This window comes from Rhea pennata, chromosome 16 (assembly GCF_028389875.1).
Source record: "Rhea pennata isolate bPtePen1 chromosome 16, bPtePen1.pri, whole genome shotgun sequence".
NCBI classification, from domain to species: domain Eukaryota; kingdom Metazoa; phylum Chordata; class Aves; order Rheiformes; family Rheidae; genus Rhea; species Rhea pennata.
Genome location: NC_084678.1, coordinates 9876913 through 9897250, shown reverse-complemented (window position 1 = coordinate 9897250; position 20338 = coordinate 9876913). Strand labels below are relative to the sequence as shown.

Genomic DNA, 20338 nt, shown 5'->3' with positions numbered 1-20338 from the left:
TTTGTTACTACCAAGTCATCCAATAGCAGCAAATTTTTTTTTTCCTGGAGTGGTAAACTATTTTACTGTGTTTTGCTCAAATGCACTGGAATGAATGCACTTTTTTTTCCCCCGATCACTTTAAAGATCATCTTCCGACATCTTATATGCAACTACTATTTTACAGACCACCAGCTGAATAACACTGCCCTAGACTACATAAATGGTTGAACCCAGCTGGCAATTTTATTAGAGCATTATAATACCCATCACTCTCTTCTCTCTCAGGTTTTTAGTTATGCTTCAAAGATAGTAAGACTAGTAACTCAGAGACACACACATAACCAAGTGACACCAATAAAGTTCATGCTAACATTGTAATGACTCAACTTTTTCTAAAATACACAGTGATAAGCAAGCCTTTAAAATTTAGTGACAGAATGAGTTAGTTTCAGGAACAACTCACCTAATCAAATAGGATATGATTTAAGCAATTTCATATCAAATATTGTGATAATCTACTACTAGAAGTAGCAAATAGGCCATTTTTTCATTTCTACTTTGAGAACAGTATCTTGATTTCAATTAAAGTTACAACTACTCAAACCAATGCAAGTGCTATGACTTCACAAGGTCTTTCGTTATTATTTATACTCTTGCACCAGGATGTTTGTTAAAAAGTATCCCATACCTGAAGGTAAAGATTTTAAAGAAACAAAAGAATTTAAAGCTGTTGTAATAAATCTGAAGTTAAAAAGAAGTTTATTATTATAGAACCTTCAGATAAATTAATGTATTTATCTCCTTGTTTCATCACATTTGTTACCCCGTTTTTCTCTGGAGTGCTAGAAGATGCATTGTAACTTTTTGCTTTTGCTTACTGAAATTTCTGTGGAGTATGTCAGTTTATTGTTAGAAGGCTCCATCATGAGATCTGCACTGAGCACACTTGCAAAATTTTTTAGGACTGAAGACAAACATCAAAAACACAGGAACACTACTGAGCTCTAAGCACAGCTATTTCTTCAGGGTTGCTCTGATGCATCAGGTCTGCCAAGTTCACTTCTTGCTTTCCAAAGACTTTCATACTTTGTTCTACGGGGATTTTTTGGCTTTGAGGACTATAATTGTTTTGGATTTAATTCCGCAAGTCCCATTTTACAAAATAATATGGACAAAAACAAAGTATCTTTGCCTTTTCAAAGGAACTGCTCTAATCAAGTTAGAAAATCTGCAGTGTTACAGAATCTATCTTTTTAGTAATGTTAAACATGTACCAGCAGGGACTCTTTGCAGATTTAGGATTTATATTGAATTTTGTGCCAGTGCTTCTAATAATCCTTTTTTGTACAGTTTTCCATTTTGGCTGCAAAAGCCCTTCAGGAAGGCAAGTGAAAGAAATATCTCAGGTTAACAATGCTTTAGAAATCCATGCTTTGAAAACTTACCATAGAAAGATCGCTTTTTCTTTTTGATTATTGTGCTTACTATTAAATTGCCCTTCTTCATTTTATTCTAATTTTCTTGTTTTTTTAAAAAAATGCACAACAATGCACTTTTATAAAGGAATCTCAGCCCTTACTGAGGTTGGATTGAATCTTTTATAACTTAGGGAACAATCTGGTTTATAAACTTGTAGTGCCACCTAGCAAACATCCTTAAAATCTTTTTTCTGATATAGTTTTAAAAAGGACAACCTACAGCTTTCATATCTTAAGAAAAAAAAAATAGACAAACTCATGCTTGCAGTATTTCAGTATGTAGTTTTGTTTTGAACAGTTTTCACTAGAAATCATACTTACAAACAGGATAATAAAGATACATTCAAGAGATCTAAAATTCTGTTGTACAAACTTGAAAACTAGTTTTAGACACATCCCATATGGACTTGTATACCAAATAGTTCTATTAAGTTTTAAAATTTATTAGGTCAGTGCAGAATTTGTTGGAATTTTCAGATGAGAGACTCCTGCCACCAAAAAAAAAAAAAGGAGGATTCTAAGCTTATCAGGGAATGTTAGTTCTTGCAGATGCCTTTTAGACTTGCATGAAAGGTAGACCTGTTCAATTTGCCTTGCTTTAAAACAATAATCTGATCCCAGAACAAAATCAGTTTAGATATTTAACTCCGTCCCTGATTTGTGATGCTATCCCATAAACCTACATGTGTGAGGCATTCAAATGCAGCAATTCAGAGTATATGATGCAATCATTTTCTATTGTCCTAAACATCAAAAAGGAAACTGTTTCCTGTTCAGTTCTGTGCCAAATCCCAGTATGCTATTTTAATTTAAGAGAATGTAACCAAACAAGCAAAAGGCAATCTCATCACATGAAATGATAAAACATTCTGCAGACTGACCTCATCCCTTCTAATAAGCACCTCAGACCACCTAGACTTAAGTTCCTTGAATAAAGGAGCATACCTTCATTTGCAACATCAGATTTCAGGCACACATATAAAAATTAATTACCAAAATTTAGATACGACTTGTTTCTCTTAGAATTTCTGACTTTTGTTATTATACTTCCTAAAGAATGAGGAAATCACCATATGTTTTATAGAATAAAAGAAATAAAGCAAGTCAAAGCAAAAGATAACTTTACAATACTAACTATTCTTTTGGCTTAGGTAGGTTGTTATAGCCCTGGATTTTTCAGAACATGTTTGAAGAGGCCAGTACTGCCTGAGGACTGTGTTTAAAGACTTATGTATTATTTCAGCAAGTTCATAAGCAGAAATAAGGAATTAATCTTTTCTGTAGTTCTCAGTGGAGATAACCACCTCAAAACAACAGTATTCTAATACGCACGTGAGCACTGAAATATGAAAAAGGCCTAGAATGTAAAGAACAGAATTCTGACAAACACTACAAACCCCATCTTTAGCTACGATACATGGCAGAGGTTTTCATGTTTGCTAAGAATTTAATCACTACCCTAAGCCAAGCAAGGGAATACTTTTCTTTTTTTTTTTTTTTTTTTTTTTTCCAAAGAAGCCTACATTTTACATGCTTCCTCCTTTAAAATCAAACAGAGCCACTTTCTTTTCAGAATAACTATCTTCAAGCTGTGTAGTCCACTATGCTTTGCATACAACTCCAGACTCCCTGTACTTTTTCAAATTCATCTCTCAGCAAAGATTAAAAAATGCATTTCAGATGCTGTTCTCCTATGGAGGAAAAAAAAAAAAAAAAAAAAAAAAGACAAATCAGGGATCTCAACACCTGCAAGTTCACAAGAATGGTCACTCCCAAAGTAGTTTTAACAGTAAAGATCTTTGCAAGTCTTTATCTCCTGTCAGCCTGCTTTGGTGTATTTGCTCTTTTTTTGTCAGTTCTGTCATCTTTCTATCTTTTTGGTCCATTTTCGTTCACCTCTAGCACTGTTTTTCCCACAGAACTCTTCTGACTCTAGAAGTGTTAACTGTTTTTACACAGCACAAAGACTATTTAAAGATCCAGTTTCCTATTTGCAAAACGTGATACAGGAAGTCCAATTATAAATGTGTTCCACACAAAAATAAATAAATAAAATAAAAAAAACCCACACACACCATGCAGGCCAAGCTTCAGCATCAGCTCCTTTTTCTCTGAAGGCATTTGTGTTCATTTGCTGCTAAAATATTACAACAAAAACTATGTTGGATTTACAGTCCCTGGAAATAACACACAGATCTAGAATCAAAAAGGCTTTCTGCTCCCCTTCTCCCTAAAAGCAATGGCAAAAAGTTCATAGATTCGGTTTGCTTTGAAATACAGAAGAGGAGTCATTCTTTCAGGTCAGATGGGCATTTGACTTTCCATCAATGGCTTAACATAAAGAGGCTGAGTGTTAAAGTCCTTTGTTTCACTCCAGGTCTCTTCTTGCTATTACAATAAATAGAGAAAAATGAAAACACAGGTCATATATTTCAGAAACCTCCCTCTGTTTTGAAATTCTCAATGACTGCAACCCATCAGAAGACAGATTTGCTGACTGAACAAAGCCTCCACAGCCTGCCTTAAAATGCTTTGACTTTGAATCTCACAATACACACTACAAAACATTAAAGCTTATTCTAAGTCATTCACATTCTGTGATTCTGTAAGTCATGACCTTGAACATTTTCACTGTCCTCCAACCTGCAAGAGATTTAACTCTGTATTTATAAATTCACTGAACTGTTTCATTCACAAGATATTATTAAGCTTAGTATTGCTAGGAGCCATGGCATGTTATAATAAAGTAGGCGGTGTAGACGTGCTCCCATTTATTCTACTAAAATATGCTTTTATGACTATAAATTATAACGGTACTATTCTTTTTCATCCTTGTACAATGCTAAGATTAGTCATGACAGGTGATGTTTCTCTCCTCAGAAAGTAAAAGAAATCCATACCTTAATTAATATAATAGAAAGAAAATTACTATGCATAAGTGATAAGGACTCGAGCAGCTCTCTGATGAGAAGCTGTTTATTTCTCTTTTTATTCAGTTCCTGCAGAATAATTGTTTAGCAGTGTATAGCTCTTCATGCCAATTAATAAAATAATGCAGCACTGTGGAGAATATGCAACTATGACAACAAACAAGAAAATTTAGAAGATGTCTTCATACTTGCAGAAGAGAAGCCACATATCTATTTGTCTTTTCTTCACCTATCAATCTGTGAAAGCTTCCAAACCTTCACAGAAGTGTTTTCTGTATGTTTTACAAACTTTCTGGGCTAAATGTTTATCCTATTAATAGTTAACCACTCTGTACACAGGTTGAAGAATATATTTGTCAGCAGTCAACCTTCAAAGGATAAATGGCTTTAAGTTCTTAACAGGTAAGACTAAAAAGTATCTCAAATATAGCTGAAACTTTATAAAACAGTCACAGATTAACATCTGCATAAAATCTGTTTTTACTCAGACATATCCTTTACGCAATTTCTTAAGACTGTGGACACTACTATCACAACTACCACAATTCAGATGAATTGAGTGTACAAAAATCACCACACAACCAATACTACACAGTCAGCTACATGCAAATTCCTTGTGCCTGTACCTTTAACAATCCTTTGGCTTTCATTTGCCTACCTAAACCAGACAGGTCAACCCAGCATAGCACCACACCACAGAAACGCCACAAAATAGGAAGTTTGGCTTTGGCTGTGCTCCAGTTTTTCTGTCACTGTAACAGTAGCACTATCTTTACTTTGCCACCAGTAGGGAACACTCCTTTTTCATAAATGCACAACACTTCCACAGAGAACAAACAGAAAAAGATGCTGATCAAAACAGTTCCTGTCAGCAGGAACTTTTTCTTGGCAATTTCCTGTCATAGCCTTAATACTGCTAGTGACTATCTTAAGACTATCAGATTTCTTTTTTCTTAATCAGTGGGCACCGTTTCAATTTTTTGTATGTTAGACAGCTAGGAGACTGAGTAAAAACTTTCAAAACGAGTCTGGTGCTTTGTCACTCTCAAGACTATAATTACTAATCAGGAGTAATTCTCAGTTTTCAAATGCACAAATTATTTCAAATCTCACTATTAAATAATAACCAAGAAACGTATTTCTTTCTATTTCCATTGATGGCTTCATATTTTTTATAAAGACAGAATTTAAAGCATCTACAAAGATACATGATTTTTTTCAAAAATTACCATTAAAAAAGCAACATGGTATTTCTATCTCCCATTTTATCCATATGATATAGTAATTACACAGAGAAGATGAAACTCTATGGCGTTTACAGTGAGTAGGCATTCTCTTTCAGCAATAGGTAAATTGCTAATACTGAGGAAATGCTGGGTCAATTTTAGTGGCCCAAGCCATAAGCCCCCCTTTAATATCTTTCGCTAACACAGAACCAAGTTCTTTAACAGTTAACTCCTGCAGAATTCTTACAGCCTTCTGGGAGTCATTTCCTAATTTGCAAACAACGTATACAGGAAAAGCTGTTTTGCCATTAGTTCCCTGCTTTTCTTCACAAATTCTCTCTTCCAAATGTTTCAGACATTCTTCATTTTTTTCTTCCAATTTACTCAAAGGAATATGGACTGCATGCACCAGGCGACAAATATCCACTTCTACCTGAGGACGAACATCTAACAACACATGAGGAATCTGCTCATCCAACACTTTTTTGTATTCCTCTACAGAGATCCTGTCTTTACTTGACAGCAGACGTAAAGTCCTACATTTGTCTGTCGCAGAAGAACCACAAAAGGCTTCATAATCCTGAAGGCAAGTGACGGTCGGACTGTCACCGCACACAGCGCAGTCTGGTTTCTTTGTTCTTAACTTGATGTTGCGAAACCTCCCCTCGCGAGCATCGAACATCAGCATGAACTGACCGAAGGAGGAGCCCATTCCTGAAGCTATCTTCAGCACTTCCAGGGCCTGGATGCAGCCCATGATGCCGGGCACAACACCCAGCACTCCCCCATCTGCACAGTTGGTCACCGTCTCCGGCGGAGGGGGCTTGGGGAAGAGACAGCGGTAGCAGGGCCCCCCCTGGTAGTTGTACACGACCAGCTGTCCCTCCAGCCGGAGGGCGCTGCCGGACACCAGCGGCTTCCCGGCCAGGACGCAGGCGTCGTTCACCAAGTACCGCGTGGGGACGTTGTCGGAGCAGTCGGCCACCACGTCGTACTGCCGCACCAGCTCCAGGGCGCTGCGAGGGCTGAGGGCCCCGCAGTAGGGCACGTACTGCACCGTGGAGTTGAGCAGCCGCAGCGCCGCGGCGGCCGAGACGGCCTTGGGGAGCCCGCGGCCGGCCTCCCCGTGCAGCACCTGCCGGTGCAGGTTGCTCGTCTCCACCACGTCGTGATCCACCAGCCCCAGGCGGCCGACGCCGGCCGCGGCCAGGTACTGCGCCAGGGGGCAGCCCAGGCCGCCGCAGCCCACCACGAGCACGGAGCAGCGGCCCAGGCGCAGCTGCCCCCGCACGCCCAGCTCGGGCAGCACCAGCTGCCGGCTGTAGCGCAGGATGGCGGCGGGGCTCAGCGAGGCCTGCGCCGCCAGAGGCGGCAGCTCGCCGGCGAAGGTGGCATCGGCGGCGGCGGGCTCGGCGGCAGGATGCTCGGCCGGCGCCGCCAGCACGGCAGCCAGCCGCTCGCGCAGCCCGCGCAGCTCCTGCTCCCGCCGCCCGATCTCGGCGCGCAGCCGCGCCGCCTCCGCGCAGCCGGCCATGGCCGCGGGCGACGGAGACTCCGCCGCTTCCGCTTCCGCCCGCGGGGCGACCCGGCGGCGCTTCCGGCCGCCCGGCGCAGGCGCGCGCGGGGATTGGCTGCCGCTGCCGCGCGCCCCGCCCCGCCCCGCCCCGCCCCGCCCCGCCGGTTCCGGGAGTCGCGGGGCGCCGCCATGGCCGCCGGTGGCGCGGACAAGGTGTCGGTGCTGCTGCCCACGTACAACGAGCGCGAGAACCTGCCGCTCGTCGTCTGGCTGCTGGCGCGCAGCTTCGAGGCGAGGTACCGAGCCGCCCCCTCGGGAGACCCGCGAGCGCCGGCCCCGCCGGGGCGGGCGGCGCCTCGGCCCCGAGGCCGCCGCCGTGCGTAGCGGGGCCGCGCCGGGAGGGAGGCCCGCGCCTGGGGAGCGGCCTGGCGTGCGGATCGGGGTCACCGGCGGGAGGCCGCGCCGCGGCCCGGCCTGGCGGGCGGAGAGCTGAGGCCCGCGGGAGGCCGCGCCGCGGCCCTGCGGGTGCGGAGCGGGCGGCTGCGCACGGGGAGGAGCCGCTTCAGCTCCCGCTTGAAGTGCCCGGCTCTGCCTGGGGTGGAGGCACGGGAGCTGCGGCAGCAAAGTGGCTACCGGAGTGTAGAGAAAAATCCGCCCCCGAAGAGCTTGATGACTCTGTTAACAAATAGGCTTAGAAGAATCTTCAAGTCTTTCTGTCCTTGAAGCGTTGATGGGTCTGAGAAGTTTACAGAAATTATTTACAGAACTGGTTAATATATATACATAAAACTGTAAAATGATGTGATAACTTAGGAAGGCAGTAAAATTATCCATGCTGTAAAATAAATAATAGTTTTCTGACAGTGATGGAGAGTATATAGGCAATTGTATCTAACCTGTAGCTGTGAAGAGCAGAACTTTTCACTGGTATTAGTTATGGAAATGAAATTCTGCTAATCAAAGTCTTACACTTGCTCTAATCCATTCTGCATCGCTGTCTCGAGAAAGCGTTGCCAGGTAACCGTGCAAAGTCAATTTTAGCTTTTCATCTCTCACAGTCGTGAGGCTAGAAATGAGCACAGTATGTGAGAATGATGTGATTTGTATTGCTGCAATTTACTGCGAGGCAAGCGCAGCTTGAGACTTGCACAAAACAGTGACACTGAAACATGTTTCAAATAACTACAGCATGTACCTCTAAGTGCCAGAAAATCACTTGGTATTTTGTTCTCCTGTTTCATGACTTACCAAATGGCATAGTCAGAAACTGTATTTTCCATGTATTCATTTAAAAATAATTCTCATTTCAGTGGATACAACTTTGAAATTATAATCATAGATGATGGAAGCCCTGATGGGACACAGGAAGTTGCTGAACAATTGGTAAAGATATATGGATCAGATAAAATAGTGAGTTACGTATTTTGTTTATTTTTATTGTACAAGAAAATACTATAAGTTTTTAGAGGACTGGAACCAGAGTCCCTAGTTTCTAGACTGAATTTCTTTACACCCTTAGGCAGGTTATTTAAGCTTTGCATACTACTTTAGCCAAATGTAAAATTATGACATTCCTGCAGCTGCTTAGCAGTATTACGAATTAATAGGAAGAATCATGAATTAACATTTTCAAAATGTTTTCAATACTTTGTGCATGTGCTGTATTCTATTGAAAAATGAATAGTGGCTATTACTGTACTTTGTGCATGCCTGAGGGAAAGATGAGGTTTTAATGAAGTTGAGTTTCATTTTCTCTGGCTGTAGGAATAGGGAATTAGAAAGATGAAAGCTAGTCTGGTCTTGTGATTTATTTTTAATATATTTGGTTGTATTTCTCAGGAACAGGACTATTTTCTTTTGTGTACATAAATGTAGAACAATCATTATATAACAAGATACTGTCATTTACTTTATGAGCTTTTAAAACTATTCTATTTGGTAATAAAACTGTTATTACAGAACAGTATGAAAAACAAAAGTTAAGTTTGACAGACATTTGTGCTTTAAGCAGTGTCAGACTTTTCTTTCTAATCCATTACTGTGTAATTGTAAGTTTTTAAAATAGTATTTGTTAATTAAGTAGTATTTATAAAGATCATTTTAAGGAACAATGAAGATATGAAGTTTTTGAGTCTTTATTTTTTTACTGGCACTAGTAATAGGGAAGTTTAAGATGGTTAGCTAAACTTTCTTTGCTGCCTAATAGCTTAATTTTGTGGTCTAATATGTGTACCAACCCCTGTAGCATTGTAGAGTCTAGCACACTTAAGTGGAATTGCATATAGGCAAGGGACATCATGTAGCCCAAAGCAATATTACTGCAAAAGTCTGAAAAAAAATCAGGTATGATTTCTGATGAGGTCAGTCTTTTCTTCTTTCCTGAAATTACCTGTAAGTAGTAAGCAAAGTCATTGCTGTGATTTGTGTTCAGGGGTCTGCATTTAAATAACTTCTGAGGTTCTTTCTTACTGTATTACACTTACTCAAAATGGTATATAGTTAACTTAGTAAGAGGCCAAAATACTGAAGGAAGTACATGAGAAGTCAAACCAGTTTTTCATAAATTTTCAAATATAGCTATTTATTAAATAAAAATCTGTGGAGGGAAGAGAACAGAAACCAAAATGACTAAACAGTAGAAGTATTAATGATTACTGGCTCTTTCACGTCCTTGTCCTTCTCTGACTTTCATTGCAGTAATTATGATCTCTCTGATAATGCAACAAAATTTTATTTAAAAATAATTAAAATTAAAATTTTAATTAAATTTTAAAATTTAAATTTAATTTACAGTCATGATGATCTAAAGCTATTTTTCTCTTTTGATGGCAGTGGTTCTCCCCAACAAGTTGGCATAGGAGCATAGTTCTGTTTGTTGCTGAGCTTTTATCTGGCCCTGTAGGAACTGCGGATACTTGGCTGAGGTTTTAAGGCCTGGGTCATTCTTATTTTGAAAAATTAGTAATATTTTTGTATGACAGTTATTCAGCTGTGTAACATCTGTACGCACATGAAAATCTTCAAATTTATATACAATGCTAATGACATGTTAAATCACTTCAGGGAACTTCTTAAAATATTTACCAATAGTATTTTTCATTCCTTAAAAATAATGATGTTGAGGAGACCTTTGCTCAGATTTATAACTGTGTATTTCAGATAGTGGAATATGAGAAAACTTTCCACTATTGAGATAATGGTTTTTTTTGTTGTTGTTTTGTTTGTTTGCTTGTTTTACCACAGGATTACTAATGTAAGCTCAGAATAAATTTGTTTCTAATATGATATGATGAAATTCATATTTAATATAATGGCTTTATTGCTCCTGTGTTTTGTCAGACAAATTTGTTTGTATGTATTATCTATGTATTTAAAAAGTATTTTCTAAAATATTTTTATACCTTGATTATATAGAATGTCACAAAAAGTAATTAAAAGCTGTATTGTAAGTAATATATGCATATTTTACAATATCCTGCAGCTTTTAAGACCTCGAGCAAAAAAGTTGGGCCTGGGTAAGTTCTTACTAACTGCTGGTGCAGTTTTTTAAAAAATCTTTTTTTTCATGTCAGTGCACAAAGTTACAGAAGAATCATTGTAAAACTGATGATTAGAAATATGTTTTCATCAAATTTTTATAAGCAAGCAAACTTATAAACCACACAAATATCACAGTGAATTTGTAACAAGTTTCCCACAACTTCAAATCTGCATATTGTGGTCACTGTGATTCTGTACAACTGTGCTTTCCTGTTAACCTCATGCTGCCTTTCCTTTCCCCTTCCCCTCCTCCCATACTGATAACAGAATCAGGGGCCTATATTAAGACAACATGCAGCTTCTGCAATTGTAACTGCTATTTTTGTGTGGAGACTACTGACATGGAGAAGATGGTGCTTTCTGTGAAATCTGCCTGTATGCAGGACTCTACAAAATTAGACCATAGGTTTTTGCAATCTTGAAGGCTGGGACTCTTTTTTGTCATTATTTGGACAAAGCTCTTTACAGTTGCCCAATTGCAACACAAATTACAAATTTAATTAAAAAAAAAAAATTCTGACAAACGTCCAGTAGTCAAAGTGCTAAGTATTGTCTCACCTATTAACTAACGTGTAAGTTGAAGGCTTTGAAGCACATTACAAAAGTTACTCATTTGTGTTCTAGAAGCTCTCACTAATTTGGGAACCAATCTTTTATCACTGAAATTGATCATAAAATTCTCATGGAATGATGCAGAACTGCAGCTCTGTTGCTGTAAATCAAGTCTGCCAATTTTTGCCCTTTTTTATAAAAGTAAGTACGAGGGCAGTCAAACATTTAAAACTTGTAGTAATTAAATTATCCTAAAATAAAGTGGGGGAGACATTTCAATGATTAAGATTTATGTCTTTTTGTCATTAATTCTCTTCTCTCACAATTGAAATGAAGGTATTATGTAATATCTTGTTTCATTTATTGGAAATCAGTATCTGCCTTCCTTACTAAATATCTTGACAACTCCCATATTTGAGGTGTCTTGTACACTGACTACTGCAGCTAACTACCTTCTCCACAGTTAACATTAACTGTATTATGCACCATTCCACTAAACAGGAATGATACTCTAATGTTGATAGTAACTGTCTATTTAAAGTCACCTTTCTGTATTTTTTTTCTGCAGCTGTCATTTGTCTAAGAAACTCTGAAAAGCTTACACTCCTCTCTTCCAAATTTTTATCCTGACCTTACTTTTGATCCTTTGTCCTAATTAAAGACTAGTGTTGCTGATTAATACTAACTTTAATTCTTCTATGCACCATATCTACTAATTATGCACAACACATGGATTTTTGACACTCATAGAATTTAATTTTACAAAAAAAAAAATGTGAAAGAAAGGAAATACAGGTTGTTCATTAACCAGTAGTTTAATTTCCTGAGTCAATGCCAGCTAACAACATCTTTTGCAAGTATTTTGTTTTTAGTGCCGTTTACTCCTTATAAAGTAAAAACTGCCATATACTCCTTAATCATTCAAATTATTTTTGAGTCTTTCTTTTAAATCTCTGTTATGCTGTCTGTGGTGTTCCTGGAAGCAGTGTTATCTTCGAATGATATGATTTGAACCAGAAATTGGTTCAAGGAAAATTTTAATAGCAAAACTTGTTCCAACTCTTTCAAGATAGCTAAACCAGTTCATGTGAGATGAATAGAAGCAAAAAGTTAAAGTAAGAAAAAAAGACACTTCAGATTAGGTGCCACAGTATTATTCACGGTGTCAAGAAAACAAACCAATGCTACTAATAGTAAATCTTGAGTCTAGAAAGCATTTTTTTTCGTAGATGTCTGTTAACATTATGGACACGTTAATTATGTCCATTATTTATAGGCATTATGTTGTTGCCCGTGTCCTATTCTTAGTTTTATTTGGCTCATAACTGCTTATGGCATTACTGAAAAGGTTGCTTCAAATAGTGACCCATTTATTAAGTCATGTTTCTCTGGTTATTCCTATTGCAGTAGGACTTGCCAAAGTTTACATTTATAAAATCCAATGCTGAAATTATAGGGGAAAGGAGAAGTAATTTTATGTTTGACAATTGCTGTATCATTTTAAAAATAAAAATATTTAGCTAATCCTTTTGTAGTATAATTTAGAGATTTTTGAATATAAGTGAAGACTAGCTAGAAGACTGCATATTTTAAAACAGTGATGGAAAACATTTCTGTACTGTTTTCATTAGGCACTGCTTATATTCATGGAATGAAGCACGCTACTGGGAATTTTATTGTTATTATGGATGCTGACCTTTCTCACCATGTACGTCTGTATCTTATGTATTGTATTTTTATACTGTTATAATTAATTTTGTATTGATTTCTCCCCCCCCCCCCCCGCTTCTCTTTTCTCATCTGTTTTCCTTCTATTTCAGCCAAAATTTATTGCAGAATTTATCAGGTAGGTGCCAGTTCTTATATATGAATGACTTATGAGCATTTATAATTTTGTAGTAATATTTGAAAGCTTTATAGTATTGTATAGCCAGTTAGCTGCAGTAAGAAAACTGACAAGGCAGGAATTCAAATAGAGGTTATTGAACCTCAATAGATTTGTCCTAAAATAATCCAGAACATACTAGTTCCTAATTTGAGCTAAGTTCCCCACCTTTAAGGAAACAAACAGTATGCGTGGCAAAGTACTTTTCTTCCTCCTTTAATGGTCTATCTGCTTTCAAAAGCATATATATAAATGGCATCTTCTAATTCTAATGCCTTCTTTATGTGTGCATGTAGGGATGTGGATTGAAGGAGTAAAGAAAATATTTTTTCTGAAATTTTTTTATTTCTGCTAATTTTTAGGATTGAAAAACAGGTTGGATTCATCTCTGTAAGCCAACATGTTTAAAGTATTTTGCAAACTAATTGAAATCAAGGAGATTTCACAGGTATAAGTGAACATGGAATTCAGTTTGAGGGTTTTTCTAGTGGACAACGATGCAAAAGAGAGAGGTTTTGATTTCTACAGGGCTAGCCATTGAAACCAACACTACACATTTCTTTATTTTTAAGATGTAAAGATTTTATAAGGAGTAAGTGAAATATAAGAGGCATGAAGCTTCACATGCAGTTACTTAAAAAGTAAGACTGTACTTTAAGGGTAATTAAGTATCATTGAAGAGCACCATCTTAAAGACAAGCACATATGCAATCATCACATAAGCTAACAGATTCAAGACTCAAGCCAGATTGTACTCAAATAATTGATTTAAAAAATTCAAATTTAGCATTAAGGAAATTAATGTTAAAGATAATACAAGTATGTAACTACAGGATAGTGCAAAATCCTTGCTTAGTGATGAAGTATTTCTCTCCTCACTGTCTATCTCTTGCCGTTCTCTCCCAGTAATATTTCAATTTGTGAGAAACAATCAAATTTGTTTCAATTACCTTGGAGGCTAAGGGTAGCAATCTACATAATTTTCAACTTTCTTGCAGCAGTACTGGAGATCTAAAATTTTTAGGTAGGGTTCTGCAGCAGTTAGGCATGGTGTGGACTAAGGATAGTTCCAGGCTTATTATTTTTCATTACTATGAGTTTGTGTAAATTAAATATTTAAATCTATATTTAAACTTACCCTTTCTTTTATATTAGAGAGACTGCTTTTTTGCTTTAAAATACTTAAGTAAGTCTATATAAATTATTTATGAAGCAGTCTTTGAAATCCTATGCCATAGTTCGTAAAAGAAAATCATAAGATATTGAAACAATTCTTCATAAGAAGAGAGGAATTACAGGTTTTAAAACACATGATGTTTATAACCATCATACCTATTACTTTCGTGCCTTCCTCTGTACTTATTGTTTAAAGGTTTGTACAATATAGATTTTTCTATTAATGCAGTGATTTTTCTTGTTGTACTGACTTCATGCAATTAATCCTTCTGTTTTTTTCAATACAATCAACTTCTTACAGAAAGCAGAAAGAAGGCAATTTTGATATTGTATCTGGAACAAGATATAAAGGAAATGGAGGAGTGTATGGCTGGGATTTGAAAAGAAAATTAATCAGGTTAGTATTTTTCTAGTTATTTGCATATAAATTTGTTGTTTAGAAGTTCTCAAGGCTTTCAAGTGAAGAATCAAACAATAAATCACAATGCCATCAATCCACCTCCAGGAGTGTTACAGACATCTGAATTAGCATTCTGTGTGAGCTAAACAGAGCCTTTAGTGAATAGTATTTGTTACTGCAAAACTATATTAAATAATAGAGTTATTGATTGCAATGAATGATTTGCAAATTCTTCAATTAAAGAAACATCAAAAAATAATGATATGACCAGTTTGGTGAAATTAGGTGTAACAGCAGGCGAATCTGCACTGCATCAGTTTGGGACAGTTCTTTGGCTTCATCATAAAAAGAATATGAGCTGAGACTGTGACACTTTTCCCAAGTTTAAAGACATATTTAGTTAGAGTTAAAAGTTGTAATGGTCTTTTTTCTCAGCTGTAAATCACTTGCAATGCCCCTTTGTTGACGCTATGATTTGTCACAAATTAAGAATTACCTGGCGTCATTAATCTCAATTAATCGTTACTTAGACGTTGCTGGAAAACATTTGCAATGAGCAGTAGGAAAAGGTTTCATTCAAAAACAAAAGAGGCAAAATGTTACATCAGGGTTATGTAAGCACATGGCGGCTGGGGTTTACGTGTATTGAGTAATTCTGACGTTCATATTTCCTTTCACAGTCGTGGTGCCAATTTTATAACTCAGGTTTTGCTGAGACCAGGTGCATCTGACTTAACTGGGAGTTTCAGGTATGGATCTGGTTTGCAAGGTATAAAGCTTGTTAGAGATCAAGAAACTTTTAAACAAAAAATAGAATAAGAGCAGACCTTCTTTACTGAGCACTATGAAATTTGTTTTAGATGAAGATGAAAAATCATAGATTATATTGCAAGAACTGTTGTTCCTACAACTTTGTTATTGAGTTTTTAAAGTAGTAATGATATAAGTGGTTACAGTTTAGATTCCTGCACGTACTATCTTGATCTCTGAAGTTCAAAAATTATGCCACATTTTTCAATTTCTTTGTAATCATTTACAGGTTATACAGAAAAGAAGTCTTACAGAAACTAATGGAAAAATGTGTTTCTAAAGGATACGTGTTCCAGATGGAGATGATTGTTCGGGCTAGACAGTTAGGATATACTGTTGGAGAGGTATAGTAGAAGTATTGATAAGTGTATTGTGTTTTCATTTAAATATACATGCAGATTGCTAGAAGCCTAGAAAATTCTGACTACTTCCAAGAGGAAGCAGGATTTTCAAAACAATGTAAAGAAATTACACATGTTGAACTTTACTTCTTCCAACTTAGCTGAATGACAAATCTGCAATTCCACTTACTTATTCCCCATGTCTAATAAGCTTCTTGGAGCTTTCCTTCTTCCTCTTGTTATTTCTTTAGCTGCATAAGATTCTAGCAGGGTCTTCAAAGGAAGAAAAAAAAAGTCAAAATATACCATGAACCTGCTCTGAGCCTTTTCTTTTAGTATCCAGACATCTCTAGTAAGTTCTTTTAAAATCATTTCACTGTTTCCAGTAACCTGACTCTGTTTCTGATTTATTCTGTCTTGTCATTCATTTTCTTGTTCTTTCCCAACTTGCCAGCTAGCACACCTTTCCACTTCTAAACTCTCTGAATTTGAATACAGTCATTAAAGAAGAACTCCAAACACTAGTTCTATCCTATACTCCCTGCAGTCTTGATTGCTGCCCTTCAGATTTCATTGAATTGCTCTTGCTGGTGTCTTTAAAGATGATTCACTAGAATTCTCTTACAGCAAAATCTCAAACAGCTGTTGTTCATCATTTTCATGACTGAATTGTCAGAGACTCTGTTGCTGGTACTTCTCTCTGTAAACCTTATTATAGCATTTCTATACCAACACTGGGTAGAATACCTCTACCCAATAAAGCAAGCTCTTTTCCTCTATCCTTTCTGCTCCTGGGGCAACATCACTATCCTGCATGTAGCTTGGGTTTGAGCTTAAATCACATCCAGTTGCATCCATGTTTTGCGGTTTTAACATTGCTGAATTAAATCTCACCTCTCTATTTATCCAGATACTGAAACCTGGAAAGAGAAAATCTTTATTTATCATACATTCTGAAAACAGTAAATCCACTTTTCTGTGTTTTTTTTTTAAAAAAATGCAGTCTTGTCTTGCTCATCTCTCTTCAGGGTGCTGCTGTGAATAACTTTTTTCTGCCTATTATTTGATCCCACCATTCCTTTCTTTGCATGCCTTCTCTAGCTGTATAGCATCAAATACAAGATACTTGTCTTCAGGTTCAAAGCCTGACAACCTTGATCTTCACAAAGATGACTGTCTCCCAGTCACTGAGACCTGACCTCTGTTCTGTAATGGGTCAGTTTTGCTGTCCTCCACAACTCATCTGTAACATTCCCAAGTAAGCACCTTATTGCTTTCTCTTCTGGTTTCTCACATGTGGCAAGAGTTATCTCCAAAATCTAAAAGGTTGCTTCATTATTTTGGTTCACTCTTGCCCTTAAGATTTCCTTTGCATTATCTGTAACAATCTTGACAGTGCTCAGACTGCTGACATGTACCTATACATAAGGCTACTGTATTCTTTCTTTTTACTTTTCCACTTAACTGTCTCCATATTGGAACTTCCTGAGGCAGAAGAGTTTTCCATTATATTTAGTCCATTGGTACTGTGGGTCCTGATCAGTAGTTACGATTCTTAGCCATTTTGTAATTACCAAAATGATAATACTGCAATTCCAGAAATATTCATGCATACAAATCTAATCCACAGTGTGCAAGTGCTGCTGTTGTAACTCTATTGCCAGAACAGGAATTTTTATGCAGATTTAAAGTGTAAATATAGTCATTTCTTAAAGAATGTTGAAATTGGTAGGTCTCAATGACTTTCAATCTAAAAGAAACAACTAGGTGATGAGATGAATGCAAACAGGCTATACCTGAACAGTATTATATGCTGTCCTTATGTACCATATGTGAAATTTACCTTAGTGTGTGGAATATAGTCTTCTAACGTAAGGCTGAAAATGCCTCTTTTAAAACTAATGATACAACGTCTTATGCAAGAAGGGCAAAGTGCAGCAACTACATAAGAGGTTAACTCCAGTACTAGGGAAGACTAGATATAAACCATTCATTCATCACTAGTCAGAAAATGTCACTTCTGACGTCCTGCACTATCTGTGTCTTCAGCGATTTCTGTCCATGCCTCTTAGATCAGCTGTCCATTGCTGTTAGGATGCTTTTTAGGATTATCAAAGGGATCCTACTAAGAAAGCCAGGGGCATTGCTAAGTCATCTGGATGCCTTTCTAGGTATTTTCTTGTTGCCAAATACCCTGGTTTCTCTTCTATCATACACCAATCTGCTTAGAGTTGCAAGAAATCCTCAGTCCTAGCACAGTTGCAAGGGTGTGGTGTTCTTATGTGTTCCACTTGCCAGCTGATGTCTGGTTGAAACTTCCAGCGGAATGCTCAGCCAATTCCTTAATGACTTTTGCAGTTTTTATTTTTTAATTGTAGTCCCTGAAGTATCTTAATTTCACAAACAAACTTACTGAAATTCTTGAATACTCGAATATAGTATTGGCATAGTGAGCTGCTAAAGTATTTCCTCAAGTTACTGAAAAGCAGTGAATCTGGACAGTATGCATACTTAATGAAATCAAAATTCTTTTGATTTTATCTTTTATCTTTTATTATCTTTTATCTTACAAATAGTCTATAAAATGATTGAAGACCAACAAAGGTAGGTATACTTGTAAAACATGCACATGCATTAACTGCCACATTCAGATGTGTTTTCTAGACAGTGGCAAGGTAGAGCAGAATGCTCTCTCATGGTGGCCGAGAACATTTTGCCTTATTAAGGCATTGACTCAAAAGTACTGAATTTAGCTAAAAAGGAAATAGGTGAAGGTTAATTTTGAACTTTAGTGCTTTTAGTGCACTTATGCTACTATTGAGAATAGTTTATTCAGATTGGTGTATTATCCAGCCACCCATTAATGGCTTTAGGTCATCTTTAGAGGTGATAAAGCAAATACTCTCAATGCTTTCCAGCTATGGAGCATCGTTAAAGCAAGTGGTTAGAAGAATGGAGACCTTGCCCTCTTCCCCTTCTAAATATGCCAAGTTCAAAGACTGTGCTTCTGTTTACAGAATTTCTCATTATTTAGGCCTTGAATCTTAAAATAGTTTTGCTTGTTTCAACAGGTTCCTATTTCATTTGTGGACCGTGTCTATGGAGAATCTAAACTGGGAGGCAATGAAATAGTCTCCTTCTTAAAGGGACTCTTGACTTTGTTTGCTACAACGTGATAGTTTATCCTAAATTAACGTTTTTAGAAAAACATTTTCTAAGATCTGTGAAGTTTTTAATATATTGTAGCGGAAGCTTGATAATTTGCCTGGTTACCAGAAGACTCACTGCAAACTAACAATTAAATGGATCAACAATAGTAGAGCAAAGATATTGTATCACAGAATACTCCTTTCAAAATAAATGAACTGTATGTTAAACTAGTCAAAATAGACTAATGCTCTATGCTATTTTTCTTTAAAAGAAAAAAAGTCTTAATAAAGAACACAAATACACCTAAATGATCTTTTGCATTTAGAAATGAATCATTATTCAGCAGGAGGTAAAGATCATTTTGAAATAAAGAAAAGCAAGGACAAAAAAAAAAATACAGAATTAGTCTTATCTTTGTACTGTGGTTTGCAGATAGGATTTTCAATACATATATACTAGTTAGTTCCCTTTCTTTCCTGAACAAATATATACATGTATCTCAATGCATATGTAAAACACTATTTCTGCAAAAAAATGATAAAAGCTTGTGTAGTTTAAGAGGCAGTACAGATGAGTACAGTGATTTATTCTTTGCTCCTAGACTGGAATGATGTAATACTCTTTTAAAGAAACAGATACATGTGTGGAATAATTCTGTGAGAATTTTTTTGTGACTAGGTACAGATGATTTTCTTTTCCTATTTTCTTTAGAATCTAAAAGTACTTAGAATATATAAAACAGGAGGATAACATCCCGCCCAACATTAGCATGATAAAAGGCCCAATTCACCTCTCTTTAAAAACATCTAAGAAATTTAACTTTCAGTAAAATACAGACTTTGCAATCTATACTTCTAGATCTTGATGAAAGAAATATGAACAATGTAATGCTATTTTTTGTCTCACTGTTTGATATCATCAGTCAGAACTTGAAAATTATGAAAACCTTGCAATCAAATAAGCATTTGGGGAAAGGGGAAGGAAGCAGAAGAATGTAATTATCCTGATAATGGTTTCATCCTCATTTTGGGGGAGAGGAGAGTACTTCTATGAATATCCATATCTCAGAAAATTAATGTTGGGAGAGGAGAAACAACAAATTATTAAGTAACAATTAATTCTACTCAGCTTTTATTTGTTTGCATTCCTTTTAGTACACTAAAGGCACTTGTTGATATAAAAAATCTAGGAAATCTATTGATAAAACACAAATTCATATTTCAGGTAGTTATTTCCAAAAATTTATTCCTATCAGTGACAAAAAAAATAGAGCTTTAAAACAAAATCCTACTCTCTAGTGGGTTATTTTAATTAGGGATATTTCCCTTTTTCTTTTTTTAGTGAAGTTGTAC

General features: G+C 36.9%; 2 protein-coding genes across 6 annotated transcripts in view; one reads left to right on the top strand and one right to left on the bottom strand.

The window, feature by feature from the left end:
* The window catches only part of MOCS3 (molybdenum cofactor synthesis 3), a 36182-nt gene extending 29032 nt beyond the window's left edge, over nucleotides 1-7150 (bottom strand). For all 4 annotated transcript variants that reach the window (XM_062589520.1, XM_062589519.1, XM_062589521.1 and 1 more), the window contains exon 1: nucleotides 3536-7150. In XM_062589520.1, the coding sequence (XP_062445504.1) occupies nucleotides 5747-7150 (1404 nt within the window). In that variant the 3' untranslated portion in view covers nucleotides 3536-5746. The remainder of the gene's footprint in view (nucleotides 1-3535) is intronic.
* Nucleotides 7151-7297: 147 nt separating this feature from the next.
* On the top strand, nucleotides 7298-19638 carry DPM1 (dolichyl-phosphate mannosyltransferase subunit 1, catalytic). Of its 2 annotated transcripts, XR_009960115.1 has the most exons (10): nucleotides 7298-7428; nucleotides 8443-8542; nucleotides 10614-10647; nucleotides 12856-12932; nucleotides 13045-13070; nucleotides 14587-14682; nucleotides 15366-15434; nucleotides 15725-15839; nucleotides 16938-17094; nucleotides 18908-18989. XR_009960115.1 is itself a non-coding variant. In XM_062589524.1 (9 exons), the coding sequence occupies exons 1-9, from the start codon at nucleotides 7322-7324 to the stop codon at nucleotides 19010-19012; spliced, it is 729 nt and encodes a 242-aa protein (XP_062445508.1). In that variant the 5' UTR covers nucleotides 7298-7321; the 3' UTR covers nucleotides 19013-19638. The 2 variants fall into 2 exon arrangements, 1 of the variants encoding a protein (XP_062445508.1); XM_062589524.1 differs by lacking the exon at nucleotides 16938-17094 and having other exon boundaries at nucleotides 18908-19638.
* The last annotated feature ends 700 nt before the right edge of the window (nucleotides 19639-20338 follow it).

Coding starts and splice junctions, on each gene's coding strand:
- DPM1 (XM_062589524.1), top strand. CDS start 7,322: ATGGCCGCCGGTGGCGCGGACAAGGTGTCGGTGCTGCTGCCCACGTAC. Junction 7,429..8,442: donor GCGCGCAGCTTCGAGGCGAG/GTACCGAGCCGC, acceptor TTCTCATTTCAG/TGGATACAACTTTGAAATTA. Junction 14,683..15,365: donor TTGAAAAGAAAATTAATCAG/GTTAGTATTTTT, acceptor TTCCTTTCACAG/TCGTGGTGCCAATTTTATAA.